The sequence below is a fragment of the Salmo trutta genome, chromosome 10 (assembly GCF_901001165.1).
Source record: "Salmo trutta chromosome 10, fSalTru1.1, whole genome shotgun sequence".
Classification (NCBI taxonomy): domain Eukaryota; kingdom Metazoa; phylum Chordata; class Actinopteri; order Salmoniformes; family Salmonidae; genus Salmo; species Salmo trutta.
This window is the reverse complement of record NC_042966.1, coordinates 21,139,613-21,164,374: the sequence shown is the minus strand read 5'-3', so window position 1 is coordinate 21,164,374 and position 24,762 is coordinate 21,139,613. Positions and strand designations below refer to the sequence as shown.

At 42.8% G+C, this 24,762-nt stretch overlaps 1 protein-coding gene across 1 annotated transcript; it reads left to right on the top strand.

Annotated features, from left to right (window-relative positions):
• The first annotated feature begins 208 nt into the window (after positions 1–208).
• Positions 209–23,756, top strand: LOC115201333 (cdc42 effector protein 1-like). The gene is made up of 4 exons (XM_029764875.1): positions 209–367; positions 5,077–5,896; positions 7,156–7,887; positions 21,600–23,756. The coding sequence occupies exons 3-4, from the start codon at positions 7,437–7,439 to the stop codon at positions 22,358–22,360; spliced, it is 1,212 nt and encodes a 403-aa protein (XP_029620735.1). The 5' UTR covers positions 209–367; positions 5,077–5,896; positions 7,156–7,436; the 3' UTR covers positions 22,361–23,756.
• The last annotated feature ends 1,006 nt before the right edge of the window (positions 23,757–24,762 follow it).

The following is a 24,762-nucleotide window of genomic DNA, read 5'->3' as shown; positions in this document are numbered from 1 at the left end:
ATTAACGAAATTATAGCCTGTTTGACCCTAAACCTGCATATAACTGCGGGACTGCAGGTTATGAGTCAACCCGCGTATCACTAGCTACTTCATACAGTAAATTCCTCTTGCCTGCTTCGCTGCTGCTGATTCGATGATGGCCCCGTCATCAGTTTTTGAGTAGCCCGCCCCATTCTTCACCGCCTACTCAAGCTCATTCTACTGAAGCTCAACGCGCTAGCAGTACTGTCCGGTTACAAGACCGGCTACTAGAACTCACACTACTTCATGATACTTCATTATAAATACGGATTTTTGGGGTTATCATAAAAAGTACTGGTTTTTAATCGTATCCTAACTGTGTGAACGTCTCAGTCTACTTGCCCAGGTAAGTTTTTCTTTACGCTCAACTTTTTTCTTCTTGTCTTGTATAAATATTAAGGCTATTAATTAGCCTTCTATAAATGTAATCTCTCAAATATCAATAGACTCTGTGTCAACTGAAAATAAAGTATGGAGGAAAACTTTTTTGTTGTTCAATTGTTTAATGTTCTCTTGCTGTCTATTCACAATCAAGTCATCATATTTGATATCTGAAATTATGAGCCATAGGCTGCCGATGTATACGGTTCTATGGCTCTGTAGCCTAACTGTAGCCTAACATGCACATGTGTTATTGTGCTAAAGGTTTTGTGGGTGACTGTCCATAGATCATTTGGCATGAAACATAATCTGTCCTGCATTATATTTAGGGTTGCTTGTGTTGCAATATATCACTGGTCTATGCTTAGGTCTTAGCAGATCAAAAATATTGTCCACAAATTATATGAATCTATCCTCTCCTGTGGTCTGCATTCTGCATATGCTCATCTGATGTTTTATGGGGTGAATCAGAACATTTACCATTGAGGATTCAACTATTCATTAAAATGACTTGTTTAACAGCATGGTTATTAAACTGTAGGGGACCCCCTGACTCACATATTGACAAGTTAATGATGCAGCCCCTGCTCCACATGTCAAGGGTAGCAACACCACATAACAGAGCTCTCATTACTCTGACCTCATTAGGGAGATCAGCCAATACAATTGGTTGGAGAGCGTGTTAGCTTCACACACAAGACAGATCAATGAAGAGGGCAGGCTCTGTGATAATAGCAATGGTTTCCTGGCGCTCTGCCTGCAACACCAGGCAGGTCTGCTGGATCAACTCTAGCTCACGCATGGCCACAGTAGACCTGTTTGACCATCGCATGCCTCTATTGATTTTTGTTTTTCAATTTTGACCTGCTGCCGGCCTTACTCATGCATATTGAACCAGAATAACCAAGCAAACACCTAGAATCAGAACCTGACGATGAGGTATTGGAATGTAGAGTTGGGGCATTCCTTCCCTGTTGGCCTCATCCAATGAGATTCCTTCATTTTAACTCTGGACAATTGTACCTGTGCCCCTCCTTCCTCCAATGTGACCTGTGTCATTGACGCCAGAGACAGAAGAGGAGGCGAGACACCCCACTCGCAGGTTTTTTTCTGCTTACATTGAAGTCAATGACCTAATCAGACCAGACTCAGATGCTATCGCATTGGTGTCTATGGGAGAGCCATCCCGTTAAGCAGACAGAAAATAATTCAATGGTAAACGGCCTGAGTGAACTATCTTCATTTATCCACCATCTTTGATTAACGCAGCCAGGAAAGAGTTCAGTTTAGGAGGCGTGAACTCCCAGTATGGGCGCACTGTCTGTTTTAACACCTGAGGCTACTTGTTGTTGGTGTCTTGGTTGCCACACATAAAGGGTAGGGGATACATGCTCCATCATGGCCTGTCAATGTCACCAAATGGGCCTGACTCATTCCTTCCCTGACCCCCTCAAAGTCTGTCCACAACAGCATAGCAAATGACAAATCGAGAGAAAGAGGGGTAGAGAGAGAGTGAGGGAGGTGGGAGAGAGCGCTGAAAGGGGGGAAAAGGAGGACAAAGAATGAAGGAAGGATAGATTCTTCAAGAGCCTATGGATGTTTGTTGAAGAAGCATTAAAAAAATGATTGGCTTAGGGGAAGTGTTGCTCTATTTTCCTTGGATTCAAATAGAGCACAGCTAAGGGGAAGATAAATTATTTGGATGTGGCGGGGGAGTGAAAAAATGCAGCCTTATCTTGTATGTTTGTTCACCTGGTTAACTTAGTTAGTGAGTACGGGACTTACAATAGGACCGGAGTTTGGAAAGGAGGAGAGGGGTCAAATGCTGGTTGGTATAACCAACAAAACATAATTCTGTATAAAATCTTGACTCATTCGATTCAATAAATGATGATTGAGAGTACAGTACAGTATCTCTCCAGTCCATTGATCTAGCCGTGTGTTTTTTTTTGCATGTGTGTGTGCCAACTGTATCTCTCCAAACCATGAGATCTTCATACAGTACTGTAACACAGCCAGCCTCAGAGAAGGGAAGCGGGATCAGACCTAAAGGTGTTTCTAATCAGGGATGTGGTTGGGTTCTTTTCTTCTCTGTCTGTTGTGATGGTTGTAATGGAGAGAGAGAGAGTCCAGTGATGTTGCTCCCAGGAATGTGTTCACACACACACGGCTCCTATTAGAGCCTGACTTCTCTGGTTTACATCTACAGTGCGTCCCAAATGGAACCCTATTCACTACATAGTGCACTACTTTTGACCTGACTATATAAGTAATATGGTGCCATTTGGGATGTAGCCATACCATACCTCACAGGCCAGGCAGTGAACATCCACCATCCCTCACCTTGGCTCACAGGTATGGAAGCTACATGGTGGAGGGGGTGGATTGGATGGATGGTTCTGGGATGTAGCCTACCAAAGAGATATTCGGGAAACCCCCTTAATACTCAGCTTGTGTAATTTTGGAGTTTTGCGTTATGTTTAGCCAGTTGAATTACAGTCAAACAGAAACTATTATATAGTTACTACTTGAGTAGTGGCAGGAAAGGAGTGGGAAAAAATATGGAATACAAACAAAAACAACTGTCAGTACCAGCTGCACTTTGAAAACAACTGTCAGTACCAGCTGCACTTTGAAAACAACTATCAGTACCAGCTGCACTTTGAAAACAACTGTCAGTACCAGCTGCACTTTGAAAACAACTGTCAGTACCAGCTGCACTTTGAAAACAACTGTCAGTACCAGCTGCACTTTGAAAACAACTGTCAGTACCAGCTGCACTTTGAAAACAACTGTCAGTACCAGCTGCACTTTGAAAACAACTGTCAGTACCAGCTGCACTTTGAAAACAACTGTCAGTACCAGCTGCACTTTGAAAACAACTGTCAGTACCAGCTGCACTTTGAAAACAACTATCAGTACCAGCTGCACTTTGAAAACAACTGTCAGTACCAGCTGCACTCCAAATGCCAGATGATTTATCTTTCATTATATTTATATGTGTGTCTTACCTACAGTTGAAAGCGGAAGTTTACATACACCTTAGCCAAATACATTTAAACTCAGTTTTTCATAATTCCTGACATTTTAATCCTAGTAAAAATTCCCTGTCTTAGTTCAGTTAGGATCACCACTTTATTTTAAGAATGTGAAATGTAAGAATAATAGTAGAGAGAATAATTTATTTAAGCTTTTATTTCTTTCATCACATTCCCAGCAGGTCAGAAGTTTACATACACTCAATTAGTATTTGGTAGCATTGCCTTTAAATTGTTTAACTTGGGTCAAACGTTTCGGGTTAGCCTTCCACAAGCTTCCCACAATAAATTGGGTGAATTTTGGCCCATTCCTCCTGACAGAGCTGGTGTAACTGAGTCAGGTTTGTAGGTCTCCTTGCTCGCACACGCTTTTTCAGTTCTGCCCACAAACTTTCTATAGGATTGAGGTCAGGGCTATGTGATGGCCACTCCAATAATTTTACTTTGTTGTCCTTAAGCCATTTTGCCACAACTTTGGAAGTATGCTCGGGGTCATTGTCCATTTGGAAGACCCATTTGCGACCAAGCTTTAACTTCCTGACTGCTGTCTTGAGATGTTGCTTCAATATATCCACATAATTTTCCTACCTCATGATGCCATCAATTTTGTGAAGTGCACCAGTCCCTCCTGCAGCAAAGCACTCCCACGACATGATGCTGCCACCCCCGTGCTTCACGGTTGGGATGGTATTCTTCGGCTTGCAGGCCTCCCCCTTTTTCCTCCAAACATAATGATGGTCATTATGGCCAAACAGTTCTATTTTTGTTTCATCAGACCAGAGGATATTTCTCCAAAAAGTACGAACTTTGTCCCAATGTGCAGTTGCAAACCATAGTCTGGCTTTTTTGTGGCGGTTTTGGAGCAGTGGCTTCTTCCTTGCTGAGCGGCCTTTCAGGTTATGTCGATATAGGACTCGTTTTACTGAAGATATAGATACTTTTGTACCTGTTTCCTCCAGCATCTTCACAAGTTTCTTTGCTGTTGTTCTGGGATTGATTTGCACTTTCCGCACGAAAGTAACTTCATCTCTTGGAGACAGAACGCGTCTTCTTCCTGAGCGGTATGACGGCTGCGTGGTCCCATGGTGTTTATACTTGTGTACTATTGTTTGTACAGATGAACGTGGTACCTTCAGGCGTTTGGAAATTTCTCCCAAGGATGGACCAGACTTGTGGAGGTCAACATTTTTTTTTCTGGGGTCTTGGCTGATTTCTTTAGATTTTTCCATGATGTCAAGCTAAGAGGCACTGAGTTTGAAGGTAGGCCTTGAAATACATCCACAGGTACACCTCCAATTGACTCAAATTATGTCAATTAGCCTATCAGAAGCTTCTAAAGCCATGACTTCATTTTCTGAAATTTTCCAAGCTGTTTAAAGGCACAGTCAACTTAGTGTATGTAAACTTCTGACCCACTGGAATTGTGATACAGTGACTTATAAGTGAAATTATCTGTCTGTAAACAATTGTTGGAAAAATGACTTGTGTCATGCACAAAGTAGATGTCCTAACCGACTTGCCAAAACTATAGTTTGTTAACAAGAAATTTGTGGAGTGGTTGAAAAACAAGTTTTAATGACTCCAACATAAGTGTATGTAAACTTCTGACTTCAACTCCCCTCTCTCTCTCCCACAGCAGACAACATTTTTTCAGGCGAAGGTAGCTTCTCAGACCCAGACAACCAGCAGATAACCAGCAGGCTTGGCGGAGAGAACCAGCACAGACCCAGAGAGAGGGAGGTCAGTGCCAGAACAGAGCCCAGAAAGAGGGAGGAGAGAGCCCAAAAAAAGTATTTACGGACAGGCGAGGGGAAGAAGAGATCCATGGATTAGGGGCTAATCCAGTCTACGACCAATCCCCTGAGGAGACCCCCCTTTTTCCTTCTGAAAACTCAGACAGCCGCCTGGATTACTGCATTAAACTTATTACCTTTTAGAGACTTCTGTTTTTGTTATTTTTTCTGAAACCAGCTGGTGCTCAGTTTCAGCCCTGCTCTATCAGATGCCTGGAGTGTGGGCGGCTGGATTTGCGTAACTCTGAAAACAAAGGATCAGAAGGAGAGGAGGAGGACAGAGCAGGGTATGGGGGGATGCTGGGACGTTTAGGAGACATCTAGGAGCGTTCCTTAAAGACCTGTGGGGATAAACCTTCGGGCTCCGGCTGTGTCTGCGGGAGTCAGACGAGAGGTCAAAAAGTCTCTCTCTCTCTCTCTTTCTCTTTCTTTCAACCATGAGAGAGAATCTGCTTTGCTTCACATTCACACACAAGCTGAGGATTGCATGATTGCTTTTGCGTCTGCAGCTCACAGTCACACAGGAGAGTTAGTCAGGGATGTTGAGGTGGTGGCTTGAACTGTAAGTATACGAAGTCTGGTTATGAGTGTCTGGTTCATGCTCTCGAGAGGTTAAGACCATCTGAAATTCAACATCACACCTAATAGAAGTCTGTTGGTCTGGTAAGTAGACCCCTGGTACTGCTCTCTCTATCTCTCTCTCGCTCCTCTCTCTCGCTCTCTCTCTTTCCAGTCTGTGGTATGAGGCGTGCTTTCTCCCTCTGTGCTGCTACCAGCTGCCCCTCTTAAAACGCCAGCCAGTGGAGACCTTAAGGAGAGGGCCTGGGACTGTGGTCAGGAGCAAATTAAAAGGCTGCTTTAACCCTGAAGCAATACCATTCAGAGGTCTGCTCCAAGTCATTAATAAAGACAGGCTATCGCGCGTGGGAGGGCCTCTGAAGTGGAAAGCTCTAAAAAGAACAAGAACACCTTGTCAGTGTACGTTACACTATCAAATTATTACAGAAAGCAATATCCATTACTTTGCTGGATAAAGATAACAGGAAAAGTCCATTATTTGCATACCTCCTGCCAGTGTTGACTTAATGGGGTATTTTGTGCAATAAAAGTCAGCTAAGTGATTTTCTTATCAGTACATTTGTCGGTATTTTATGAATTTTGGGCTAAAAATAGAACACTGTTTTTTTCTGGTGGAATATATTTTTCATGTTTGAAAACAAGATTTGGGGCTTCTGGTCAGATCAGTTGTAAGTGTTGAATGAGGGTCTCTGCTCTGCTTTTATAGAGATTTTGCAAATGTATTTCGGGGAAATATGTGATATGATTAAGTAGCACTCATGTTGTAACAAAACTTAGGACGAGAGAGAGACAAAATACCCTGAAACTCTCAGACAAAAAAAACAGACTTACATTTAATTTGTTCTCGAGGGCAGTGACAGGAGAGTCACTGTGGTCTACATTTAGAAGGTTCCAGAACAGTGGACTTTGAAACCCGGAACTTTGACGACTAACAGCAGGCAAGGGTCTTTAGAAAAACCTGATCCAGTTACTTTATGACTGAATGTTCCAGATAGTGATGTGTTCTGTCAGATCTCCTACCTGGTTCTACATCTTTACACTAAATCAGTCTCTAGCATAGAAAGTCCCCTCATGGTTACTGGACTGTTATAGCTGCGTTTGAGCCTCTTCTAGACAGAGAATTGAATAACGTTTTGTGCTTTCTTTTAATAAATGGTTCCAGTGTACAACCACAGGAGGGATATTTGCAGCTAAAACTGGGGTTATTCCTAAGCTGATGTTTTATAAACCCAAAGCCTAAAACAACTGTTGAGCATAGCGTCTCTGACCACACTCAAACTGGCAGTGGATTCCAGGAACTGAGCTGCATACTTTTTTCCTCCATTTCTCTCCACTTAATCCAGCTGGATATGGATGACAACAAACAGCAGAAAATGGGACTGAAATTGCAAACAGCACATGATAACAAGAGAATACAATAGACATCTCCATTACTGAGGTTGACCCTACAAGACCTGGTGGTGGAATTCTATTCAAAACCTAAACGATCACGATCATTACTTTTGAGCCACACAATCCCCCTGGGAGAATTTCTGAAGCAAATCTTTCACCAAAGATATTTAAATTCCTTTTCCATCCCTACTTTCAGTGGATTTAAAGGGATTTTTGTAATTTTGCCATCACCATGAACCTGGGGAAGATCCCTGGGCTGAAGGGCCTGGTGGCCGGCTCTCACGGTAAACGTCATTTCAAGGGTGACCTCACCTTGGACATGATCAGCCCTCCGCTGGGAGACTTCCGTCACACCATGCACGTGGGCCGCGGAGGGGACGTGTTCGGGGACACTTCATTCCTTAGCAATCATGGCGGGGCTGCCAACGGAAACGAGGATGATGTTTCCGTCACAAGTCCTGACAACAAGATCGGGGCTTTCTTCTCCCGGACCCTCCGGCATGTTCGGAAGACACCAGAGCATCCCAAGGGGGGGTCGAAGGACCTGTCCCTGCCACCCCCTCCCATCTCCCCCATCATCAAGAACGCAGTGTCCCTTCCCCGGCTGGATGTGGACGGCTGCCCTATTAAAAACCTCTTCCACACCCCTCCTACCTCCCTGGATGAGACCACTTATGGTTATGGTGAGTCTTACTGTACACCCACATACACACACACACAAACATATGCACGCATCCACACAATAAGTGAACATGCAACCATACCTGTGAAGACTTGCGGTAGATCCTGGACCTAAGGTCTAATCTTAAGCTCAGAAAGCTAACACTGTTTGTGGCATGCAGGAGACTTGGATTTTATACATTGTCATGTATCAAACATAGACGCAATAGCTGCTGTTGGACATGCTGTGAAAACGCTCTCATTTCCACAGTAATTCAAGCAAATTTTCCACAGCTGTCATGATGAATCACCTTGGCTGACACACAACAACCCTCACACTCTCTTTAGCTTGTTATGTGATGATAAGAGAGAGGCACATCAGACATTACTCTGCTGTTGTGTGTCTGGTCTGAGGCCCTATGTGACTGACTGCCCCACATTAATACCCTCATGTTTCACTGTCTGACCTCACTGCTCTATTTTGGTGTGTATGTGTGTGTTTGGAAGCATGTTTTTGTCTATGTGCGTGCATGCATGTTATTGGTGTAAGAGCCCTGTATTCCCAGGCAGAGGGCACTTCCCATTCAAACTATGTAGTGGTACTAATTTACCTTGTATCATGTTTGTTTCCAGCAGACCTGGGCAGAATATTTTAGCATTTTGTAGTTTATTTGAAAATACCAACTTTTTAAATACTTAAGGTAGTCGAATATACTGTAGTTTATATAGAGTTTAAACTAAAAGGCAACTATTTTCTTTGATATTTAAATACAGGTCCAGAAAAATAAATAATATTTGAATGTATTTGAATATATGCAAGTTATTCGAAATATATGATCATAAGCACATGGTTTGGAGGGCTCTTAGATAATAATCTTAATGTAGCCTATAGCCTACAATTAAATATACAAGGGACATGGAATCACCTCAACATTTCATTAGACCACTTTTGCAGCTTCAAAATTACTAACAAATATATTTTCATAATGTCTGAGTCATAAGGTAATACCAACAAACTCTCACAGTCTAACTTCATCCACATTCTCCAAACATTAAATTTCAATGTTGCTCAAAATGTCAAATTTCAAAGTGTTTTTCACACACTGGGTTTACTCCTGCTGCTCTTTATCGCTCCATTTCTCCAAATGTCAAATTTTGAAGTTAAGGGGTAAGTTTAGGCACTCTTTCTGAATGGTTAAGGTAAGTAAGGGTTAAGGTTCGGGATAGGGTTAAAACCCCAAAATGCCTCCAGAGTGGCGCAGCGTCACTGCATCGCAGCGCTAGAGGTGTCACTACAGATCCGGGTTCGAACCCGGGCTGTGTCGCAGTCGACCGCGACTGGGAGACTCATGAGGTGGCGCTCAATTGGCCCAGCGTCGTCTGGGTTAGGGGAGGGTTAGGCCGGCTGGGATGTCCTTGTCCCATCGCACTCTAGCGACTCCTTGTGGCGGGCCGGGCGCATGCACACTGACTTCGGTCACTAGCTGTTCGGTGTTTACTCTGACACATTGGTGCGGCTGGCTTCCGGGTTAAACGAGCAGTGTGTCAAGAAGCAGAGAGGCTTGGCGTGGTTGTGTTTCGGAGGAGTCCGTACGGGAGTTTCAGCTATTGGACAAGACTGTAACTACCAATTGGAAATCACGAAATTGAGGAGAAAAAGTGTTAAAAAGTAAAAAAACATATACAGTATATATAATTTTTTCTAATAAAAATAAAAGAACAGTGTTCATGACTGGGATCGAACATACAACCTTCTGATCCAGAGTCATGGGATTACTATTTTTGAATGGTTAAGGTAAGGGTTAAGGTTTGGGATAGGGTTAAAAGTATCATGCTTGAAGGTAAGACCCAGAGGTGGGGCAAAGGTACAGGACGGCAGGAAGGGTCAGGGGCAGGCAGAGTGGTCAGGCAGGCGGGCTCAGAGACAGGGCAGGCAAGGGTCAAAACCAGGAGGGCGCGAAAAAGAGAGACTGGGGAGAAGCAGGAGCTGAGATGAAAAACGCTGGTTGACTTGAAAAACAAGACAAACTGGCAACAGACAAACAGAGAACATAGGTATAAATACACAGGGGATAATGGGGAAGATGGGTGACATCTGGAGGGGGGTGGAGACAATCACAAAGACAGGTGAAACAGATCAGGGTGTGACTGTACCCCCCCCCTCCCCCTCTAGGGGCACCACCTGGTGTCCTACCTGGGCGCATATCTGGTTGACCGGGGTGTCAGCGTTGAAAATCCGCAATGAGGCCTGGGTCGAGGATGTCCCTGGTGGGGACCCAGCACCTCTCCTCCGGGCCATAACCCTCCCAGGCAACCAGGTACTGGAACCCCCTGCCCCGAGGCGAAACTTCAGGAGACGCCTCACCGTGTAAGCCGGTTGGCCATCGATGAGACAGGGAGAGGGGTGGGCCTGGAAACAGGAGACAAAGGGCTGTGAGACATGGGTTTAACTCTGGACACATGAAAGGTGGGATGTATACGAAGGGTATGTGGCAACAGAAGACGAACAGCTGAGGGGCTAATCATTTTGTCGATGGGAAATGGGCCAATAAACCGTGGGGAGAACTTGCGGGATTCCAACCGGAAGGGCAGTTCCCGGGTGGATAGCCATACCTTCTGCCCAAGATGATGCCGGGGAGCCGGGGTCCGATGGAGATCCGCTTGTTGTCGATATCTGGAGGTGGTCTTGAGGAGGGCCGACCGGGCTCTCCTCCAGGTATGATGACAGCGGCGGACAAACATCTGGGCAGAAGGAATGCTGACCTCTTCCTCCTGCTTGGGGAAGAGCGGGGGCTGATACCCCAAGGAACACTCAAAAGGAGATAGGCCCGTGTAATATGTCCGGTGGCGATTTTTATGAATTGTTCAGCAGTCTAATGGCTTGGGGGTAGAAGCTGTTGAGGAGCCTTTTGGTCCTAGTCTTGGCGCTCCGGTACCGCTTGCCGTGTGGTAGCAGAGAAAACAGTCTATAACTTGGGTGACTGGAGTCTTTGACAATTTTATGGGCTTTCCTCTGACACCGTCTATTTATAGGTCCTGGATGGCAGGAAGCTTGTACTGGGCCGTTCACACTACCCTCTGTAGCATCTTACAGTCAGATGCTGAGCAGTTGCCATACCAGGCGGTGATGCAACCGGTCAGGATGCTCTCGATGGTGCAGCTGTAGAACTTTTTGAGGATCTGGGGGCCCATGCCAAATCTTTTCAGTCTCCTGAGGGGGAAAAGGTTTTGTCGTGCCCTCTTCACGACTGTCTTGGTATGTTTGGACCATGATAGTGCGTTGGTGTTGTGGACACCAAGGAACTTGAATCTCTCAACCCGCTACACTACAGCCCCGTCGATGTTAATGGGGGCCTGTTCAGCCCGCCTTTTCCTGTAGTCCACGATCAGCTCCTTCGTCTTGCTCACATTGAGGGAGAGGTTGTTGTCCTGGCACCACACTGCCAGTTCTCTGACCTCCTCCCTATAGGCTGTCTCATCTTTGTCGGTGATCAGGTCTACCACTGTTGTGTCGTCAGCAAACTTAATGATGGTGTTGGAGTCGTGTTTGACCATGCAGTCGTGGGTGAACAGGGAATACAGGAGGGGACTAAGTACACACCCCTGAGGGGCCCTAGTGTTAAGGATCAGCGTGGCAGACGTATTGTTGCCTACTCTTTTCACATGGAGGCGGCCAGTCAGGAAGTCCAGGATCCAGTTGCAGAGAGAGGTGTTTAGTTACAGAATCCTTAGCTTACTGATTAGCTTTGTGGGCACTATGGTGTTGAATGCTGAGCTGTAGTTGATGAACAGCATTCTCACATAGGTGTTCCTTTTGTCCAGGTAAGAAAGGGCGAGTGTGGAGTGCAATTGAGATTGTGTCATCTGTGGATCTGTTGGGGCGTTATGCGAATTGGAGTGGGTCTAGGGTGTCCGGGAGGATACTGTTGATGTGAGCCATGACCAGCCTTTAAAAGCACTTCATGGCTACCGACGTGAGTGCCACGGGGCGGTAATCATTTAGGCAGGTTACCTTCGCTTCCTTGGGCACAGGGATTATGGTGGTCTGCTTGAAACATGTAGGTATTACAGACTCGGCCAGGGAGAGGTTGAAAATGTCAGTGAAGACACTTGACAGTTGGTGTGCGCATGCTTTGAGTACATGTCCTGATAATCCGTCTGGTCCAGCCACTTTGTGAATGGGACCTGTTTAAATAGTTTGTTCACATCGGCTACCGAGAGCGTTATCACACAGTCATCCAGAATAGCTGGTGCTCTCGTGCATGCTTCAGTGTTGCTTGCCTCGAAGCGAGCATAAAAGGCATTTAGCTTGTCTGGTAGGCTTGCGTCACTGGGCAGCTCGCATCTGGGTTTCCCTTTGTAGTCCGTAATAGTTTTCAAGCCCTGCCACATCCGACGAGCGTCAGAGTCGGTGTAGTAGGATTCAATCTTTATCCTGTATTGACGCTTTGCATGCTTGATGGTTCGTCTGAAGGCATAGGGGAATTTCCTACTAGTGTCTGGATTAGTCTAGCCTTTAGCTCGATGCGTATGTTGCCTGGAATCCATGGCTTCTGGTTGGGATATGTACGTACAGTCACTGTGGGGACGATGTCATCGATGCACTTATTGATGAAGCCAATGACTGAGGAGGTGTGTTCCTCAATGCCGTTGGATGAATCCCAGAACATATTGCAGTCTGTGCTAGCAAAACAGTCCTGTCGTGTAGCATTCGCGTCATCTGACCAGTTCCGGATTGAGCGAGTCACTGGTACTTCCTGCTTTAGTTTTTGCTTGTAAGCAGGAATCACGAGGCTAGAATTGTGGTCAGATTTGCCAAATGGAGGGCGGGGGAGAGCTTTGTATGCATCTCTGTGTGGAGTAGAGGTGGTCTAGGATTTTTTTCCCCTGGTTGCACATGTGACATGCTGGTAAGAATTTGGTAAAACTGTTTGCCTGCATCAAAGTCCCCGGCCACTAGGAGCACCACTTCTGGGTGAGCATTTTCTTCTTTGCTTATGGCCTTATACAGTTGGTTGAGAGTGGTCTTAGTGCCAGCTTCGCTTTGTGGTGGTAAATAGAAAACTACAAATAATAGATAGTGTGGTTGACAACTTATCATAAGGTACTCTACCTCAGGCGAGCAATACCTCGAGACTTCTTTAATATTAGACATCGTACACCAGCTGTTATTGATAAAAAGACACACACCCCCACCCCTCGTCTTACCAGAGGTAGCGTCTCTGTTATGCCGGTGCATGGAAAATCCCGCCAGCTCTATATTGTCCATTTCTTCATTCAGCCACGTCTCGGTGAAACATAGGATGTTACAATTTTTAATGTCCCGTTGGTAGGATAAGATGATTAAGATGGTGCAGAAAAAAATGGCTGACGTTTTACATTCTCCCAACCAATTGTGCAATTTTTTATTTTTATTTTGCATTTTGTGTAACTTATTTTTTTACTTATTGCGTACATATTGTTGCTGCTACCATCTCTTATGACCAAAAATAACTTCTGGACATCAGAAAAGCGATTACTTTCCACGGACTGGAAGAAACTTTTTCTTTTAACGAGCCCGACGAGAAGGATATCCTGCTTTCACTGGAACAGGCCCAGATCCACGCTTTTTGCGTGAAGAAAAGACACCAGAAAAGGGGACGCAGATCGATAATCCTTCTGAGAAGCCAGAGGCGAGCGAGTAAACTCCCAATGCCTTCCATTCTCCTTGCTAACGTGCAATCGCTAGAAAATAAAATTGATGACCTATTGTTAAGATATATGACCTATTACTATACTATATATGTCACTCCCTTTGGTTCCTTCCCCAAGCGTCATTGTTTCTGTTCCAGTGTCATGTCTGTGCATTGTTTGTGTTTCTTGTTTTGTATTTAGTTGTGTTTATTTATTAAAACACTCACTCCATGAACTTGTTTCCCGACTCTCAGCGCACACGTTACAATACTAAAGATAACAATGACATTTTAGAAAAACAATGGCAACACTAGCTATTCTCTTGTGGAATTTGAAAGGCCTTAATATTCTTAGCAAGTGTTCCAGCTGTCTTGATATTCTAGCAAGAAACTATATTGATATAATGCTCCAACACACCTGCTCCAAAAGCACATAGAATAGAGAACCATTTGTATAAACTTGCTGTTTTTTCATCAGCCCCAAACAGAACTAATGGTGTAATCATAATGACATAAATCCCCATCCTTGCTAAAGGTGAAGACCAAGAAGGCAGAATCACTTTCCTCAACTGTATCCATAATGGAAAGTACATTGCCTTTATTAATGTGTATGCTCCAAATTAATATGATCCTATGTTTTTGGATTATTTGAACAGCATGTTAGAATTAACTGAATTCCAACTGGTTAATGGGACAGACATGAATGCCATTCTTTAGGGGTGTGCCGACATAGCCATACTTGTATCCGTAAATTGACAGTTGATAGTCGGATCAGATAATACTCGTGATCTGAAAAAACGGAAGTGTTTTAATATGCCTAAAATGTTTGTACAATACCTCGCTGCACATTCTCACTGCAAAAAAGCTGCAGATTAGGATTGGGGGGGGGGGGGGTGTCTGTGCCGAGTAGTCAAACACTTCAGCGGGTAGCAAAGTTTGCTGTCACTGTCAGATTGCTCATCAGCTTTTTAACTTTTTTCCCTACCCTTGTCCCACTTGTTAGATATTATGCATATTGATAGCTTGATAGTTGAGTTAATTAGACCATGTAGGCACCTGAAAATTACAAAAAATACTCGGTTCATAATCGTATCCATAAAATTGCCCAATGTCCTTTACGATACTGTTTTGTCCGACTACTCGGCACACCCCTACCATTCTGGACATAAGGGACAAATCTAATAAGACCAACTAAAATCCACCGGGAACCAAGGCTCTCAACATATACTCTATGATTGATGCCTGGCGAGCTCATAATCCAAAAGCAGAAGAGTACACTTTCTATTCAAACAGGCACAAAACATTCTGCCAAATCGATTTAGTTTTATTATCATCTCCTCTATTGTCTTTAGTCAGGCTCATATGTCAAATGTATATTATATGTCAAATGTATATGATTATTACTGCCAGCTACACATTCCAGAATCTCCTAAAAGAGCCACAAGATGGCAATTTAATGTTTCCTTACTACAAAATCCTACTTTCTGTGAACATTTTGAAATTGATTTATAATGATTAATAAAAATTCAGTCAATCCTCAGATTTTATGGGACCATAAGGTTTTATTTAAGGATCTGACCCCTTTTTTTTACGCCTAAAATAACAACCCAAATCTAACTGCCTGTAGCTCAGGACCTGAAGCAAGGATATGCATATTCTTGATACCATTTGAAAGGAAACTCTTTGAAGTTTGTGGAAATGTGAAATTAATATAGGAGAATATAACACATTAGATTTGGTAAAAGATAATACAAAGAAAAAAACATGCTTTAAAAATGTTGAAATGCAAGAGAGAGGCCACACTGTATTATTCCAGCTTAGGTGCAATTTAGATTCTGGCCACTAGATGGCAGCAGTGTATGTGCAAAGTTTTAGACTGATCCAGTAAACCATTGCATTTCTGTTCAAAAAGTCTGCTCAAATGTGCCTAATTGGTTTATTAATGCATTTTCAAGTTCATAACTGTGCACTCTCCTCAAACAATAGCATGGTATTCTTTCACTGTAATAGCTACTGTAAATTGGACAGTGCAGGTAGATTAACAAGAATTTAAGCTTTCTGCCCATATCAGAAATGTCTATGCCCTTGGAAATGTTCTTGTTACTCACAACCTCATGCTAATCACATTAGCACACGTTAGCTCAACCGTCCTGTGGGGGAGGACACCTATCCTGTAGAGGTTACAATGCATTGTTTTAACCTCTACAGGATCGGTATATGGGCTGAATAAATCACAATTAAAGACGATATCAGAATTGGAAAAGTTAATGACGAGTTCTAACAACTTTTTTCAGACCAGGTAGCAACTACTCTCTTCAAAGTTAAGACAGAACTAAATTTATTGATTAGACAGAGAGCAGAATTTGCCATCCATCAAGTTAGACTCAACCATTACTTCCATGGTAATCGACCCAGTTGTCTACTGGCTAACGAGCTTTGCCGTAATGATCAATTAGCAATATTGCAACTATCGAATCTGAATCAGGTGAATTACTATCAGAACCCATATTAATCAACCAAAGATTATCCCATTTCTATAAAAGAATTGTACACCTCTGATTGTAAATCCACACCATTGGAGTTGGCTCCAATTTCATTAATATGCTTAAAATACTGTATGCCAGTCCCTCACCCATATTAATAACAGGCAATAACTACTCTGTTCTGTTCAGAATAACTAGAAGTGGTAGGCAAGGTGATCCCATCTCACCACTGCTATTTTTATTGTCTATGGAGCCCCTGGCTCAGGCAATTCAACAATCGAAAGAAATTACACATATCTTTCAATTCTACAGATCACGTAGTCTCATTATATGACAACGATATATTACTTTTGTCTAGATAATGTATCTCAATCCCTCCCAAAATCTTCATAGACAAATTCAGCTCCATCTCAAGTTATAAAATAAATTGAACAAAATATGCCCTACTGCCTCTCAAGATCCCGAACCCATCACTACTTATTTAAATATTTGGGAATAGATATATTTCCATCCTTAGATAAAACCATTTCCAAAAACTTTAACAGAACGCTCAAATCAATTCAATCCAACCTCAGTAGATGGATTAATATCCCAGTTGCTTTAACCTGCAGAATATCTATTGTCAAAATGAATATATTGCCACAGTTTAATGTGTGTAGTTCAATGCTTCTCTTGTCTTCCCCTTCTGGCTTTTGGGATAAAATCCACAGTGTGGTTTCAAAATGTACAGTACCAGTCAAAAGTTTGGACACACCTACTCATTCAAGGGTTTTTCTTTATCTTTACTATTTTCTACATTGTAGAATAATAGTGAAGACATCAAAACTATGAAATAACACATATGGAATCATGTTCTAACCAAAAAAGTGTTAATCAAATCAAAATATATTTAATATTTGAGATTCTTCAAAGTAGCCACCCTTTGCCTTGATGACAGCTTTGCGCACTCTTGGCATTCTCTCAACCAGCTTCACCTGGAATGCTTTTCCAACAGTCTTGAAGGAGTTCCCACATTTGCTGAGCACTTATTGGCTTTTTCTTCACTTTGTGGTCCAACTCATCCCAAACCATCTCAATTGGGTTGAGGTCGGGTGATTGTGGGGGCCAGGTCATCTGATGCAGCACTCCAGCACTCTCATTCTTGGTCATATAGCCCTTGGCCTGTTGAAAAACAAATTATAGTTCCACTAAGTGCAAACCAAATGAGATGGCGTTTCGCTGCAGAATGCTGTGGTAGCCATGCTGGTTAAGTGTGCCTTGAATTCGAAATAAATCACAGATCATCGGTTCACCTACTCTGCGTCTCACAAAGACATGGCGGTATGAACCAAAATCGCAATTTTGGACTCCTCAGACCAAAGGACAGATTTCCACCGGTCTAACGTCCATTGCTCGTGTTTCTTGGCCTGATTCACCCAGTCTCCACTGAACAGTTGATGTTGAGATGTGTCTGTTACTTGAACTCTGTGAAGCATTCATTTGGGCTGCAATTTCTGAGGCTGGTAACTCTAAGGAACTTGTCCTCTGCAGCAGAAGTAACTCTGGGTCTTCATTTCCTGTGGCGGTCTTTCTGAGAGCCAGTTTAATCATAGCTCTTGATGGTTTTTGTGACTGCACTTGAAGAAACTTTAAAAGTTCTTGAAATTTTCCAGATTGACTGACCTTCATGTTTTAAAGTAATGATGGACTGCCGTTTCTCTTTGCTTATTTTAGCTGTTCTTGCCATAATATGGACTTGGTCTTTTACCAAATAGGGCTATATTCTGTATACCACCCCTACTTTGTCACAACATAATTGATTGGCTCAAACGCATTAAGAAGGAAAGGAATTCCACAAACTAACTGTTAACAAGGCACACCTGGTATTTGAAATACATTCCAGGCGACTACCTCATGAAGCTGGTTGAGAGAATGCCAAGATTGTGCAAAGCTGTCATCAAGGCAAAGGGTGGCTACTTTGAAGAATCTCAAATTTAAAATATATTTTGTATAACACCCTTGGTTACTACATGATTCCATAAGTGTTATTTCATAGTTTTGATGTCTTCACTATTATTCTACAATGTAGAAAATAGCAAAAATAAAGATAAACCCTTGAATGAGTAGGTGTGTCCAAACTTTTGACTGGTAGGCCTACTGTATATGGCAAAGTAAGCTATAGTGCACCCTGGTAGAGGTGGACTTAACTGATATATTCATTAAACAATGTAACTAGGCTTTGGTCCTATTATTGCACACAATTGCGCACTCCTATTATTGTCCACTCCTTAATTTTCCCAGTGTTAGTGATTGCGTACCCACAGAAACTGCTTCTTCTTGCGTTTAGTTGATAGGAGTGGTCATCTGCTGCAATAGCCCATCCATGACAAGCACCGACGAGTTGTTCATTCAGAGATGCCGTTCTGCACACCACCGTTGTACTGCGTCGTTATTTGGCTGTTTGTGGCATGACTGTTATCTTGCACGATTATTGCCATTCTCCCTCGACCTCGATGTTTTATAAACATATAATTTTAAATGGATAATGTATATAGTGTTTTGGAACAAAGCGGTTAAGATATGACTGTCAGATCGATTGCAATAGTATAGGAGATTGTGTGTGCTCTATTCATTCTATCTTCAACATGCCGTTCCAGATACAGCCCTGCCATTAGTTGAAAGCAGCCAATCCGATAGTTTCAGAAAAGTAGTCACTTCCTGAGATCTGTATTCAAGTATTTTTTAAAAAGTAGTTACTTTCTGTGAACTGTATTCAAATATACTCAACAAAAATATGAATGCAACATATAAAGTGTTGGTCCCATGTTTCCTGAGCTGAAATAAAAGATCCCAGAAATGTCCCATACACACAAAAAGCCTATTTCTTTCAAATGTTGTGCACAAATTTGTTTACATCCCTGTTAGTGAGCATTTCTCCTTTGCCAAGAAAATCCATCCACCTGACAGGTGTGGCATATCAAGAAGCTGATTAAACAGCATGACCATTGCACAGGTGCACCTTATGCTGGAGACAATAAAAGGCCACTCTAAAATGTGCAGTTTTGTCAAACAACACAATGCCACAGATGTCTCAAGTTGAGGGAGTGTGCAATTGGCATGCTGACTGCAGGAATGTCCACCAGAGCTGTTGCCAGAGAATTGAATGTACATTTCTTTACCCTAAGCCGTCTCCAATGTTTTTTCAGAGAATTTGGCAGTACGTCCAACCGGCCTCACAACGACAGACCACGTGTAACTACGACAGCCCAGGACCTCCACATCCGAGATCCTGAGGCCCATTGTCGTGCCATTCATCCGGCGCCATCCCCTCATGTTTCAGCATGATAATGCATTGCCCCATGTAGCAAAGATCTGTACACAATTCCTGGAAGCTGAAAATGTCCCAGTTCTTCCATGGCCTGCATACCCACCAGACAGGTCAACCATTGAGCATGTTTGGGATGCTCTGGATCGACGTGTACGACCACGTGTTACAGTTCCCGTCAATATCCAGCAACTTCACACTGCCATTGAAGAGGAGTGGGACAACATTCCACAGGCCACAATCAACAGCCTGATCAACTCTATGCAAAGGAGATGTGTTGCGCTGCATAAGGAAAATGGTGGTCACACCAGATACTGACTGGTTTTCTGATCCATGCCCCTATCCCTTTTTTTAAGGTACTGTATCTGTGACCAACAGATGCATATCTGTATTCTCAGTCATGTGAAATCCATAGATTAGGACCTCATTTATTTATTTCAATTGACTGATTTCCTTATATGAACTGTAACTCAGTAAAATCTTTGAAATTGTTGCATGTTAGGTCTATATTTTTGTTCAGTGTAGTTTTTAAAAGTAGTCACTTTCTGAAATCTGTATTCTAGTAGTTTTAAAAATTAGTTATTTATGGGGATTCAAATAGTTGTCACCTCCAAAGTAACTATTTCTTCCCCCGGAATAATGTTTTACTTTCCACAAAGCATAGTTAAAACTATAGTTTATCCTAGGTCTTGTTTCAGCTATGAAAGCAGTAGGTCATGAGGGCACTGGTGTGTGACATGTCATGTGAGTAATCTGTCCTGGGAACAACGTGCCTGAGAGGTGATGTCTAACTCAGAGATAGAGATAGAGGTGGAATTTTTCAGCCTTTTGAAACTGGCAGGACTCACTATTTTATGACATAGCTTACACTGCCCTCTGTTGGTGATGGGAGATTATCTATAGTGCGTTCAGAAAGTATTCACACCCCTTGACTTTGTCCACATTTTGTTGTGTTACAAAGTGGGATTAACATTGATGTAATTTTTTGTCAACGATCTACACAAAAATGCTAACATTTCCCCCAATTTTTTTTTAAAGAAACACTAATATACAGTATCTTGATTATATAAGTATTCAACCTCCTGAGTCAATACATGTTAGAATCACCTTTGGCAGCGATTATAGCTGTGAGTCTTTCTGGGTAAATCTCTAAGCGCTTTCCACACCTGGATTGTGCAACATTTTCCCATTATTCTCAATTTATTTTTTCAAACTCTGTCAAATTAGTTGTTGATCATTGTCAGACAACCATTTTCAGGTCTTGCCATAGATTTTCAATCAGATTTAAGTAAAAACTGTAACTCGCCAACTCAGCAACATTCACTGCCTTCTTAGTAAGAAAATCCAGTGCAGATTTGGCCTTGTGTTTTAGGTTATTGTCCTGCTTAAAGTTGAATTAATCTCCTAGTGTCTGGTGGAAAATAGACTGAACCAGATTTTCCTATAGGATCCTGTGCTTAGCTCCATTCCATTTCTTTTTTCTCCTGAAAAACTCCCCAGTCCTTAACAATTACAAGCATACCCATAACATTATGTGGCCACCACTGTGCTTGAAAATATGGAGTGTGGTATTCAGTAATGTGTTTTATTGGATTTGACCCAAACATAACACTTTGTATTCAGGACCAAAAGTTAATTGCTTTGCTACATTTTCTGCTGTATTTTGTGCCTTGTTGCAAACAGGATGCATGTTTTTGAATATTTGTATTCTGTACAGGCTTCCTACTTTTCACTCTATCAATTAGGTTAGTATTGTGGAGTAAATACAAGGTTGTTGATCCATCCTCAGTTTTCTCCTATCACAGCCATTAAACTCTGTAACTGTTTTAAAGTCACCATTGGCCTTATGGTGAAATCCCTGAGTGGTTTCCTTCCTCTCTGGCAACTGAGTTAAGAAGGACACCTGTAACTTTGTAGTGACTGGGTGTATTGATACACAATCCAATATGTAATTAAATCTACCAATAGGTGCCCTTTGCGAAGCATTTGAAAACTTTGTGGTTGAATCTTTGTTTGAAATTCACTGCTCGACTGTTGGACCTTACAGATAATTGTATGAGTGGGGTACAAAGATTCAAAAATCACGTTAACTATTATTGAACACAGTGAGTCCATGCAAATTATTATGTGACTTATTAAGCACATGTTTATTTAATGTTAAAACTAGGGTGGCAACTGAAATTCCATGTATTATTTTACATTTTGAAGTTTCTGTCAAAATCTAAATCACAATACAGAATGTTATGCCTAAACTCCCTGTCTCTGCTCCACCTCAGGTCTGGAGTCAGGTTTCGTCACTCTGCCCCGCCTCTCACGCTCAGCGGAGCGTCAGTCGCAGCAGGGAGGCTCTAACTCCTGTACCCCCAACACCCACGGCGGCTCGCTCACCGACGTCTCTGCCCTCCTGTCCTCCTCCGCTGACCCGACCCTGACCTCTGACCCCGAACACATGATCCGGTTCGACTCCTTGTCCTCCATGGCATCCTTCACATTCGACCTGGGGCCCTCCCTCATGAGCGAGGTGTTCGGTTTGATTGACAGCCCTAATGGCCACCCAGAGCCCAGCCACACCTGGGAGGCAGAAGAGGCGGAAGAGCCAAGTGGCTTTGCGTTTGGGTTTGCGACCAATGACGGCTCGGAGATGGACTCGGAGATGGATGCCACCACTGCCTCATTGGTGGATTCTCTGCTTCGAGAGGACTGTAGTAGCAGCAGGAAGAGTCCATATGGGATGGAGTGGGAAGAGGAGGAAGAGGAGGCTAGGAGAATGAAGGTGAACGGAGGTGAACAGCATCTTAAAGGGGCGGTGCCTGATTTAGTTATGGGCTCCCCCTCTAGACAGAGGCTTACTATGGAGAGTGAGAGGTTCCAGGGTTCCGCTGATGTGCTGGGGGTGCTCTATGGGGTTGGAGGGCTCCTGAAGGGGCAGCAGAGGATGGAGCTGGAGGGAAAGGTGACCATGTGCCAGACCATGAAGAAAACCCCTTACATCTGCATTACACCTGATGAGGAGGAGGAGGAGGAAATCAAAGTCTGAACTACAATGACAGCCTCAATTGTGTTTAACCAGAATTACCTACAACAGATTTCCCACTGTGTACACACTGGTTGATTCAATGTTGTTTCCATGTCATTTCAATTAAATGACGTTGAACCAACATGAAACAGACGTTGAATTGACGTCTGTGCCCAGTGGGTTGTGATTATTGGTTAATTCCTTGTAAAGGCTTTTGTTTTAAGAAACTGGCTCTATTGACCTGACTCAGCTTTGAATCCTTCTTCTTCATAATTTTCCAATATTCCTTGCAGAAATGTAATGTTATGTCGTCAGAAGACTCACTTAAAGACTTTGATTGTTCCCAAATTGTTCCCAAATGTAATGGAAAGTATGTTTGTTGAAAGACTCACTGAAAGATTATGGATGCTGAAAGTTCCCCAAGCAAACATGCTGTATGGAAGGAGCTAGAACAGGCTAATAATAGCTAACTACATGTTATTTTAAAGGTCACTGGAACCAGTGGTGAACAAAGAAATAAAGAGATGGGGTAGAAAGTGTGAGAATGTACCAGAGAAAGTGGTTGGACACAGAGGAGTTACCATGGAAACCATAGGAGGTTGGTTGCACATTAATTGGGGAGAATGGGCTCGTGGTAATGACTGAAGTGGAGTAAGTGGAATGGTATCAAATACATTAAACACGTCGTTTTTCCAGATATTTGATGCCATCCATTTGTGCCGTTCTGGACATTATTATTAGCTGTTCTCCCCTCAGCAGCCTCCTGTGATGGAAACACTAAAGACCTTGCTCAACAGTGTGTAAGTCAGTTAACAGCTGGTTAAATATATACTGTGTGGACTTCCTGAGAAAAATGCTCAATGTGTGACTTCATAGAACTATTCAAGGCAAAAGGCAGGACACGAAGACAAAGCAGTAGCGGTTTCAACCCAACTTCATCTTTCCCTCACCACCAACCAGTCCCATGGGAAAAAACTACGCCAAGAGAGAGATCTTAACTCTTAGCACGTGACGTTAACTTCAGGAAAACAATCCCCTTTTGCCTGAAGATTACACCCAAGACAAACACTTCATATTCTACAGATACAGTATGAAGCCCAAACCATGAGAAATACACTCAGAAATGAAATAGAAGAAGATAATTTTTTACAATGTAATAATCACAAGTATAATGTTGTTACGGTATGTTTGTTAATTCACATATTTACATCATACCCCATTTAGACATGTTTCCCAAATTCATTATGGGTCTAGCTAACTCTCATCTTGTTTGTCTGCTATTGTGTCAACCAATGGTTGAATCCTATTTTTAGACTATATTTAGAAAAACTGTGTCCCCCATCCGCATAAATGTGCTGCTATTGATACCAATGATATTTCTATAATGATAAATGAAATAAAATGTTTTTAATAAGCATGGGCATTCATATTTTATTTACATGTCTGAAAACATTCATACAACTGTAATACAAAACATGCACTAAATAAATCACAACATATAATGCATGTATGGTAGCTCTCAAACTACAAAGCACTTTTTCTCTAAGAGTTGAACTGGCTGCAAAAGCACAATACATCTCTGGCCTTGATATGCAACCCAAAGCAGGTTACTCTAAATGTCAGGTTACGGTTAACATCTGTACCTAAAGCGTAAGAAAACTTCTTTACACAGGCTTAGATGATACACTATACACTACATGACCAAAAGTATGTGGACACCTGCTCGTCAAACATCTCATTCCAAAATCATGGAGTTGGTCCCCCCTTTGCTGCTCTAACAGCCTTCACTCTTCTGGGAAGGCTTTCCACTATATGTTGGAACATTGCTGCGGGGACTTGCTTCCATTCAGCCACAAGAGCATTAGTGAGGTCGGGCACGGATGTTGGGCGATTAGGCCTGGCTTGCAGTCGGCGTTCCAATTCATCCCAAAGGTGTTTGATGGGGTTGAGGTCAGGACTCTGCGCCGGCCAGTCAAGTTCTTCCACACCGATCTCGACAAACCATTTCTGTATGGACCTCGCTTTGTGCACGGGGAAATTGTCATGCTGAAACAGGAAAGAACCAAACTGTTGCCACAAAGTTGGATGCACAGAATTGTCTAGAATGTCATCGTATGCAGCAGCATTAAGATTTCCCTTCACTGGAACTAAGGGGCCTAGACCGAACCATGAAAAACAGCCCAAGACTATTATTCCTCCTCCACCAAACTTTACAGTTGGCACTATGCATTCGGGCAGGTAGCATTCTCCTGGTATCCACCAAACCCAGATTTTTTCCGTTGGACTAACAAATGGTGAAGAGTGATTCATCACTCCAGAGAAAGCGTTTCCACTGCTCCAGAGTCCAATGGCGGCGAGCTTTACATCACTCTAGTCGACACTTGGCATTGCACATGGTAGTCTTAGACTTGTGTGTGGCTGCT